The sequence below is a fragment of the Primulina eburnea genome, chromosome 11 (genome assembly GCF_022965805.1).
Source record: "Primulina eburnea isolate SZY01 chromosome 11, ASM2296580v1, whole genome shotgun sequence".
Classification (NCBI taxonomy): domain Eukaryota; kingdom Viridiplantae; phylum Streptophyta; class Magnoliopsida; order Lamiales; family Gesneriaceae; genus Primulina; species Primulina eburnea.
In genome coordinates, this window is record NC_133111.1 from 11,541,740 (window position 1) to 11,552,318 (window position 10,579).

Below are 10,579 nucleotides of genomic sequence, written 5' to 3' on the forward strand. Positions count from 1 at the left end.
AATATATCATTTTCAAATAATTTTGAAAAAGCAGTAAAATTTAAAATTTTATTATTTTTTTCTATAATAAAAGATTGTCGAGGAGGGTAAACAGATTTTTGAATCTGTCCTGATGAAAGTTTATAATTTCTTTCAAGTATAGAAATATAATCTATAATAAATGTTTTGAAAAATCAAGGAACAAAATGAATTAATATATTCTGGTTTTCACAATATTTATAAAATTCTGAAACAATATATTCAAATTCTTTTTCAGAGAAACTTTTAAAATACTATTCTCTGAAAGATTGCCATTTAGGTACGTAGATAAAATTCTGAATTTATCTTGGCCCTAGCTATAGAACCTTTAGTGAAATCAATTTTTAATTTACTATCTATTAAATACTAAAATTCATTTCTAAAATTGTATCAGTTTCTTTAACTCTTTGAAAGTTACTTTTATGAACAATATTATTTTGATTTATAATTAAATCATCTACTGTATCAGTTGATTCTAAATCTTTATTACTTGAGAAGCAGATGCTCTAGAAGTATGTGGTATATTAACCACATAATCTAGAAGAGAAATAAAAGAATAGCTAGATCTTGATCTAGCATAAACAGAAGAGGATAATAATATTCTTTGTTCATTATTGAACTGTATTTGAACTGATCCTTCATTATTTTGTATAACTTGTTGTAAATCTGTATTTATTATAGGATTTATAGGAACAGCTTGTTCTATTTTCCAGTTTTCTGGAAATTCAATTTCTTCCCATTTTATAAATCTACGGGTTGTAATATTATATCTATTAAAATTAGTTTCTATAAGAATAGTTTCATTTAATTTTTTATCTATTCTTTTACACATAGGATTTAGTGTAAATAATGGTTTATAATAAATACGATAACAGATACATATTACTTATGTCAAGAGTATAATTATAATCATGAGTTTTAACATTTAATATTAAAAAAAACACCGTCCGTTCTTACTAATCATCGCCCAAACCCTAGCGCAAAGACGGCCCACCACCGATCTTCAATTCTTCATCTTCCCTGCTCCTCACTGCATTCTCCGCCGTTCATTGCCCCACACCTCCGATCTCCTCCGTCACACCACCATATTCTCCACTAGAATTCTTGTTTTGTATCCAATAACTTTAATCTCTCATATTCGTGGTAATTAATCCGCACGGGGCTTTTAAATGTTTTAAGAGCACCCACTTCATTCATTTTTCAAAAAAAATAAATTTTGATTTTTTTCTTAATTGTCTATATTGTTGCTGAAACAATTCAGGCAGGCAAGAATTAGAGAAGTTTTGTGTGGGATCAAAGTAGATTTCTTGTACTGCTGGTTGCATTCCAATTTAAGAAAGAATGGAAGTGGTCGGCGTGTGAGTGCGGGTGACTGTGTTTCCGTGTAGGCAGAAGATGGATGGAATGGATGGAACCGAATCGGGAATTATGCATTACTTGCAAGATCAGCGTCATAACGGGTTGCATCATCACATAAGTAACGGGAGTGTACTAGATCAAGACGAGCATGGCGACAATAATAATGTTGGTAGTAGTAGTGGGGTGAATGAAGTGCTTGATGGAGATGTTTCAGCTGATATGGGAAATCGAGTTGATAACCATGGCGCATTGGTGCGGCATAGTGAGAACAATAATCAGCTCACACTGTCCTTTCAGGGTCAAGTTTATGTGTTTGATTCTGTCTCTCCAGAAAAGGTTCCTTCATACCCATATAAACTGAAATTTATACCATCCTTGTTTTTGCTTTGCAATCATTTTATTTTATTTGAGTCAATTCGTAGATTTCATATTATGACGTGCTTTTCAGTACTATTTAAGACTAGATAACTCACGTGTACCTTCTAGGAAACAAGCATATGATGAATCCAATTATTCTATTTATGAAAGGGTGTCACATCACATGTCTGAGTACAAGCAAAAGTTCACTTGTTTCAGTGTTGAATGAAGACTGCATTGTGTTATTACCTTTTACACTTGGTTTGTTAATCTTCAACGCATGACCGTTCAGTTGGATTTCTTTCGTGATGATGCTCTCAATTAACAAAATCATACATGCCTCTGAACGATTCAATTTTCTATTATTTTTAGGGCCATCTTTTAAGCTACCCTTTTTAGATATCCCATTTCAAATCATTCAAATTGGTAGTTGGACCTAGAATAGAGTACTGGTCTGGTAACTAATTTTGATAGTTTACTTGGCAACCTTTGTTTAAGGTTCCATTCATATAATCTCAAATAGTTTATCAATATTATTTCAATTTCCTCGTTATGAATTTGCCTTGGGAGTTCTCACCATTTATTTCCAACAGGCACAAACTAATGTTAATACAGGTCTCTTGGACTTATTTAGCTGTCTTTTCTGTATGGTTTTAGAGGTAGAATTTTTTGGCAAGTCGCGGTGCTTTGTGTTTGCTGGACTGTTTGGTTGGAAAGAAACAAAAGAATCTTTGAAGACATTGAGGAAAAGACAGACAGTTGTTGGGAAAAAGTCAAGATTAATGTTGCCATGTGGATTGGAAACCATAAAGATTTCTCGAATGTCTCCGATTTAGATTTGATAAGACATTGGGATTATGTGTATCACTAAGCTAGTTTATCATTTTGGTGCAACTCTAAGACAGTGAACTTCTAGTCCACTGATGTACTTTTTATCAAGTTATAATAAATAAAATACTATCGTTTACTATAAAAAAAAAAAAAAATTCGCTAGGCGTTAGTCGGGCGCTAGCCCAGTGCCCGCTAATTGGATTTTACGATGTCAAAACATAATAAATCATATACTAGAATGTTGCAATAACATCAAATTTAAAATACGTTCAAAATATTCCCAACATAATCTAATATGTCATCTCAATAAAATAAGAAAGAATTCAGATTTCTTCCCAAATTCACAATAAAATAGTCTTACGAGTCATCACAAATTTACTCCACTTCTTCTTCTCTGAAATTTTCAACAACTTGTTCTTCATGGGACACAAAATCAATATCATCATTTTGATCATCATCTTCTTCTTCAGATTCAAAATCATCCGCGTGAAGTTTTCTAACTCTAGAGCTTCTTCAAGTTTGTAGATTTTCATCTGCCCTAGTTGCTTCATCAACTAATTGCCAAGTGAGCCCGAACCTGATTCAACTTCATTTTCTTCCCCACCATCCATGATCCAACCTTGTGCATTTGAAACATCTTTTTCAAAAAGGACGTCAACGTTCCTTTTTTCCTTTCTTTTTTGCTTGTTAAACAATCTAGCATTAAATTGGACAAATACTAGATTGTTCAACCTATGTCCAACCTATTTCTTTTCTTTGTATGAATCTGAAAAAAACCGAGAAAGTAATTAGTATAGTTAGGAATATGAACATACACTCTAAAAATTAATAATTTATTTTAATTAAAGTTAAATTACTCCTTCAAATGCACTGTAATTTCTTTCACACCCAGATGAACTTGTAGTTATTGAAAGAATCCTCAATGCCACTCTTAGCAAGTTGGGTGTGTGAGCACCTTAGGTACTCCACCATGTACATGTATCAAATATATCATCATTTTTTTCACATGCTTTTGTAGCCAATGCTTTCCCAAATAACCCAGTCTTATTTCTATATTTTGCAAATTCCTTAATCCTTATTGATAATTGTATTTTGCAGTTCAAACTCATCGGCATGCAAAATTTCCACGCATTCAAAATTCTCTGCCGCGACCTCTTTATAAAGAGCAATAGAACTATATTTGTTGTAGAAGTAGGGCTTCAACAAAAAGGCTGTGGTATACAATGATGTATCAAGTCTATCCTTCGTTTTGACTCAATAATAACTATGATAGGTCATAGGTTGATAATTTGATTCGACATTGTTCAAGGCCACCTTGATATCTTCTTTAGCTCGAAGAAGCTCTCCATATAGAAACCCCATGGATGACTTTCTATCTCCGTCAACCAATTGGAGAACTCTGACCAAAGGAGCAAATATTTTCAAACAAAGTGTCACATCACACCATTCCAAAAACTCATGCTCATTACAGTAGAGTAAGCCAACTTCCCTTTGTTTATCTTTGATCATTTACAGTTCTTCCATATATCACTTGTAAACATGGTCCTTAAATTAGATTTTTTCTCAATCAAACTTTGCAATGTGAGGAAGTTTGATGCAAACCTCGTAACTCCTGGCCGGACTATGTCTCTTTTCTTCGTAAAACTTCTCATCAATGACAAAGTTTTATGGTGAGCATAAATGAAAATTGTAGAAGACTTGGCTTGGTCAATAATCTTTTTAAATCTTGGAAGTTTGCCAATACTTTGCAAGCATGAGATTAACAGAATGAGTTGCACATTAACTCCAAAATATCCCTGTCCGCTTTTCTTTCATCAATTTAGCCGCCACCATATTGTTGGTGGCATTGTCTATTACAATCTGAACAACATTATGAGCTCCTACTTATTCAACACACTTCTCAACATACTCAAAAATAAGTCCAGTTGTATGTGCCTCGTCTGAAGACTCTTTAGACTCTAAAAATACAATACCCTCCTTGCAATTAACACAAATTTAATATGCTTCTTCTTTTTCTATCACTCCATGCATCTGTCATAATTGAGCACCCATTCTTCTTCGTGCTTCTTCAACAGTTGCTTTGTTCTTTCAACTCCAGCTTTCAAAAATGGCTCTCTAAGTTGATATTGAGTTGGAGGCTTGAACCCTGGTCCAAATCGACCTACTGCCTGCATTAGTTGCTTGAAGTTATCATTATCAAGAGCATTAAATGAGATTCCATTTTCATAAGCCCATCTCCCAGCATATTGTTGAACTGTTGAGTTCTCTCTTTGAAAAGAGCCTCGTTTATATTTTTTGGCGAAGCACTTTACTCCCACTTGAACTTACACTTTCTGGAGTAATCATCGATGCATGTTTATCTATGGGGCCAAGTAGATGAGGCTTTTTAATTCCATCTATCTCTTCAATTTCAGCATCTTTTTTTTCGTTTAGAGAAATATTCACTTCTGTTCTACAACTTTCTTCTTCCAATATTTTGTTTTTCTTTTTGTTCCTCCCTTCTAAAATAGCCTGTTTGCACTTATTACGATCTTTTTGAGATGCGTTTCGATGCCCAAATACATTTCCAGGTATATTTCCTTTGTGCTCCTTGATTCTATACACTCCACCGGACATCATTTTCCCACACAACTTACATTTAACTTTGTCGAGGTTCTTAGGATCAATTAACATACCAAACTCCCATCCGATGTCATTCAACTTTCTCTTAAGAATCCCAGATTCAGACTGAGTGACGGATGCAGTCGACGATGGATTGCTTGCCATTGTTACCCTCCAAACTGCAAAACCAAATGAAAACTTCAACTGCTCAAAATGCTGATCAAATAATGATATCCACAAATGGCGTGAACTTCTACTCAAATAATGATATCCATAAATGGTGCTGATCAAATACCATGACATACCGTGACTCTCACATACAAATACCACAGGGCAATAAGCACAACACACATGCCATGTGTTAATAGGAAAAGGAAAACGAAAGGAAAGAAGTTCACACAGGAATGATTCCAGAAAAGATAAGGCATGACATTGAACTGTGGAAGGGAGGCTTAATCACAGAAAATCCTCCCACAAATCCTAGCATAAATAGCATTTACAGAGATAGGAAAATGGTAGATAATCCTGAATGTGAAAAGAGAAAAACAACTAGAAATTTCAGAATTGACCCGTGAATTCCACAAGGACCTATCTTATTTAATTTTCTTATTTGCACTAGTGACATACCATGACTATAAGCATATACATCAATCACAGCCTAGAACCCGATGAATGAACAACCACCAAAAAAAGGGTATGTCATGGTATGTCACTAGTGTTTCCTGTTCATTCATCGTGGATAAGACAAAGCATATACATCAGTCACAACCACCAAGAAAAAAAATTGATTAGAATAATTGAAAAAAAATGCAATCTAGTAGTTATCAATCTGTTTGCTAATTAACATACCATGACTAATATTGACTATAAGTGTCAACAAATCAAATTAAACTATTGAAGTAAAACGGTTATGTCGTTGCTGATTCAACAAATCAAATGCAATCTAGTTCTAACTGGATATATAACAGATTTAACACATTCAAGCACTGGCATGTGGCAGTTATGGCACTAAACTCTCGAAGCCTTTGAGAATGGGTACAACGGGTATGAACACAACCATTCACCAACAGAGTAACAATTATCATCATTTATCAGACAGAAGCTTTTCGAAACTGGTGTCAATTTCCATTACGAAGTTCATTTCAATTAGTTTCTGTGGTAAATTGTACTCGTTAACACAAAAGAGAAGGAATGGGTTGAACTTTTAGGTTGAAGTTCAAGCGATGGAGATAGCATTTTAAAATAGAGATGGACCTGAACACTGTAGCCTGTAGGAATGGATTGTACTTCAAACAGAAATGAGAAGAAAGATCGTGGCCAAGAAAGTCTTTGGAACGAGAGATTGGAAAACAACGAGAAGGAAAGAAAGAGACCTAGTGAGCTCAACTTTTATTTTTTCAAATGGGCTTGTTATTGTTCAAATTTTAAAAGCCCAATTTTTTTTAAAAAGTCAGGCCCGCCTAGCTCCCAGGCTGGCCGCCTGGTGCCTTATCGGTGCGGCAGGCCTCCGCCTAGCGCCTAGGCGGCCGCATTTTCAAACACTGTTTAAAGCAGTCAATTTTTGAGGAAATTTTTTGGACTTTATACTTTTTTTCTCCACAAAACATTTAGTCACTCCATCCTCTAGATGGATAAATCTTGGGTTCTTTAAATCACACCATTTTAATATCCAATTCATAGTTGTGAAAAGCGCTCGCCTCGCTCGCTTAAGCGCGAAGCGAGGCGAGGCGACCTGTCTGCGCTTCGGATTGTCCAGAAGCGCAGCAGGTGGACCAAGCGCACGCTTGAGTGCGCTTGGCCTGAGAAATTTTAAGCGATGCTATTGCGCTTCAGCCCAGTTATGTTTTTTAAATTTTTTCCAAGTCAAAATTTAGCCCAAGTCCAGCTCCAAAGGTAAGCCCAGCCCATTTATATGAAAATCCCTATCCTTCCTTACGTTGTCTGCCTCTGCTGAAGTCCCCTGTTGCATTTGTGCGTGAGTCTTCTCTGCCTCTACCTTGCCGCCGCCGCCTCCGCCGCCCCTTCTCATTTGCTACCGTTGGTAAACCACTAAAGGTCTAAACCCTAATTTTAGGAATTTTAGTTTAAAATTACAAAATTGTGTTTTCATTGTGTCCTCTTACATAATTATGAATCTTATGAATTAATGATGCTTAATTTAGGTAATTCAAGACTGTTTGTACCTGCATCATGATGAAAGGCTTTTTGCATGTAATATGATGAAAATTTTATGTCCATATACTGAGTTTTTACTTTGAAGCTTCAAGTTTTAATTCTAAAAAAAACACTGTGCTGTGATTTTGAGAACACAAGTTTTCTTGGTTAATCTGTTAAGTTTCTAGGGGTTCTTAATGTCTTCCCCGTTTTCTTTTAGACTATTTAGGCAACTTGGTTTTGATTATGTCTTTCAGGTTCAAGCTGTACTTCTACTATTGGGAGGGCGTGAAGTAGCCCCTATCATTCCTACAGCTCCAATATCTACTCCTAATAGCAGAGTATGTTACTTTCTGTATTTGACTCAGATATGATAACATCTTTTTGTTCTCGTGACACCTTTTGATACCTTTCCAATAGGGTTTATCTAGTACCCCACAAAAGCTTAATGTTCCTCAGAGATTGGCTTCACTTGTAAGATTTCGTGAGAAGCGGAAAGAACGAAATTTCGACAAGAAAATACGTTACACTGTTCGGAAGGAAGTTGCTTTGAGGTACGGGAGTACTTTTTTTAATCAAATTTTTTGTTTGATTTGAGATGAGTTTTGATGTTCGAGATTTTTCAATTTCGTTGGTGATTTTTTTTTTATTCATTTATAGAATGCAAAGGAATAAAGGACAGTTTACATCCTCGAAGCCCAATTTTGACGATTCTGCATCAGCTGCATCGAGTTGGGACTCAAATCAAAGCTGGGCAATTGATGGCCATGGATCGCAAACTCAAGATTCTTTGTGAGTTCTGTCATCTGTGCAATTTTTGTATTTTAACGCAGAACTTTACTTTCTGTTGCCGATGGCTTATAGTCGGGTTCAAGGCTCAATTGTAATAAACTCCTCCCCCAACACAAAAATAAAATAATATCTTACTGTCTCTTTTGATAACTGGTGCTAAAGAGTTGTGCTATGCTATTGCAGGTTCTTGACATTGTATATCTACCTATTTACAGCTCTTGTTTTTATCCGATTGTTTATGAAAAATTGATTCGGATTCCTAAATTTAACTTCATCTTATATGGCTAATTGATTCATTCGTTTAAGTTTTGATTTGTTACTCTGTTTTTGCTAACAAATATATTGGAAATATTGTGCTGGAACAATGTTTACTAGTAGTTCATAGTTTTGTGAAGATTACTTGCATGAAAGCAGGAACAATGTTCAACCGTAGTTCATAGTTTGTGAAGATGACTTGCATGAAAGCTGGCATATGTAGTCATGTAGACACTCATGACTGCTCATAGGGGGGTCCAGATGAGTGTGCAAAATCATTCAGAAGTACTGCACTACTGCTAATTGCTCAAAATTGACTGATAATTGTTTGATGGAAGAAGGAAAACTTGGTATATAAAAAATGGACTTAGTGAGGGAGATCAATCTATCATTCTTCATGGTTCTCTTTCCCTGTGGCTTTTTTCAGAGCATGCTTCAAATCAAATAAAGTCTAGTATTGAGAATTTGATCGTTCAGGTGGGGAGAAGCTTTCTTGTTAACTAGTCATTGTGTATGAACACTTTATATGTTGAGTTATTGCATCGGTTAAAAGAGTTTAACTGTGATTATTAAATATACATATGAATTTTTTACAACATATTTGCCAGCTGCCGGCATTGTGGTATTAATGGAAAATCTACCCCGATGATGCGCCGGGGACCAGAAGGACCAAGGACACTTTGTAATGCATGTGGACTCATGTGGGCTAATAAGGTACATTGGGGTTGATATAATTATTTTTTCTCTGGTTTGCTTTCTATCATTGATATATGATCATCTCCTGTGTGCTCACCTTGATGAGATGCACCAGAGTCACAAATCACAGACTGTTAGCAGCTGAATTATTCTTTTTCTGATATTTTTATGCTGCTCATATTCTAAACCTGAAAACTCCAAGTTTGAGAAGGCCACCATTACATATTGCCAAGTATCATCGTGAAAAGCCTCTGTAAACCACATTTTATGATATATCTCTGATGCCATTTGTGAACATTTGTGATTTTATAGTCGTTGCAAGATGGAAGGCTTTTCTTGATTTCTGTTAGTTGCCATTGATTTTACTTTCTTTTGCCTCCATCTTTTTGTTACGCCCTATGCAATGAATTTCATGTTGTTGCTACTAATGGGCCCTGGAACTGGAAATATTTTCTATTATTTCGGTTTGGTTTTATTTTCCAGCGTCTACCTTTAGACCAGTATTTTTGGCAGTGGGTATACTATTTTTGTAGCTAGATTGATTGATTTGTAAGTTTACAATATTTGCCAAACATAGATGTGAATGTTTTAGGGAACTCTGCGGGACCTTTCGAAGGCAACGACCACCTCGCTAGGAACGACTCCTCTACATAACAGGAGTGAGGAGGTATATATGCAATATATAAATTGTGCCGAGTATAGATAGATATCTGAGATTGACCCGGCCTGTTTTTGATAATGCAGAATGGTAACTTGGAGGCAGATGAAATGGTATTGAGTGCTACTGTTCCTGGAAATGCTAATGATTCATCATGATAATGTATCTATACTATAGAATATACATAATACAGTACGATAACATTTTGGGTTGTGATAATTCGGTGAAATGAGTTTTAACTTTGTGTAAAATCGGCTCGAGTTCAGCTATAATCCATTTCGTACTGGAAGTAGTGACGAGAGGTAGGGAGAAACTGATTTACATGTCTTTGATAGTGTATGTGACATAATCAGATATCTGGCTTGTACTCTATTCTGTATGTGTTATGATTGTTGACACTGTCAGAAACTAACAAAATGATAGGCTAGCAATGGTCTCTGAGGTTTAGTTTTCTGGTAATAATTATCCAAAGAAACAGATGCGGATTGCTGTTGCTGTGACTGTTCATGCAAACTCAAGCATGCTACGTTGAACTATGAAAGAGTTTGAACGAGAATAATGTAGCGTAGAAGCATGATGGCAAAGTAATAGACAAGTAAAATATGATTTTTAAAGGGTGAAGGAGATCGCAAGCTAAAAGACTGAAGAAGCAAGTCTTCTTGTTATAAGCGTTACTATTGCTGCCACATGTTTCTGTCTTTATATGTTAATCTAGAGATATATTAAAGAGCAAAGACATTTAATCTCTTTTGACATGGCATTAAAATTATTATTAAATTTATTAATACATTCTCGAACATGGATGGCTATTGGAAAGCTCATGGCCATGATAGCTTTCGCTTATAAGAGAAGTTCAAG

General features: G+C 35.4%; 1 protein-coding gene and 1 pseudogene across 1 annotated transcript; one reads left to right on the forward strand and one right to left on the reverse strand.

Moving 5' to 3' along the window:
• The first annotated feature begins 1,018 nt into the window (after nt 1-1,018).
• On the forward strand, nt 1,019-10,093 carry LOC140804639 (GATA transcription factor 28-like). The gene is made up of 7 exons (XM_073160713.1): nt 1,019-1,713; nt 7,578-7,661; nt 7,741-7,874; nt 7,981-8,112; nt 8,976-9,081; nt 9,656-9,730; nt 9,808-10,093. Exons 1-7 carry the CDS (start codon nt 1,414-1,416, stop codon nt 9,877-9,879), a joined length of 903 nt encoding a protein of 300 aa, XP_073016814.1. The 5' UTR covers nt 1,019-1,413; the 3' UTR covers nt 9,880-10,093.
• LOC140804437 (uncharacterized) lies at nt 2,723-5,331 on the reverse strand (annotated as a pseudogene).
• Nucleotides 10,094-10,579: the final 486 nt, after the last annotated feature.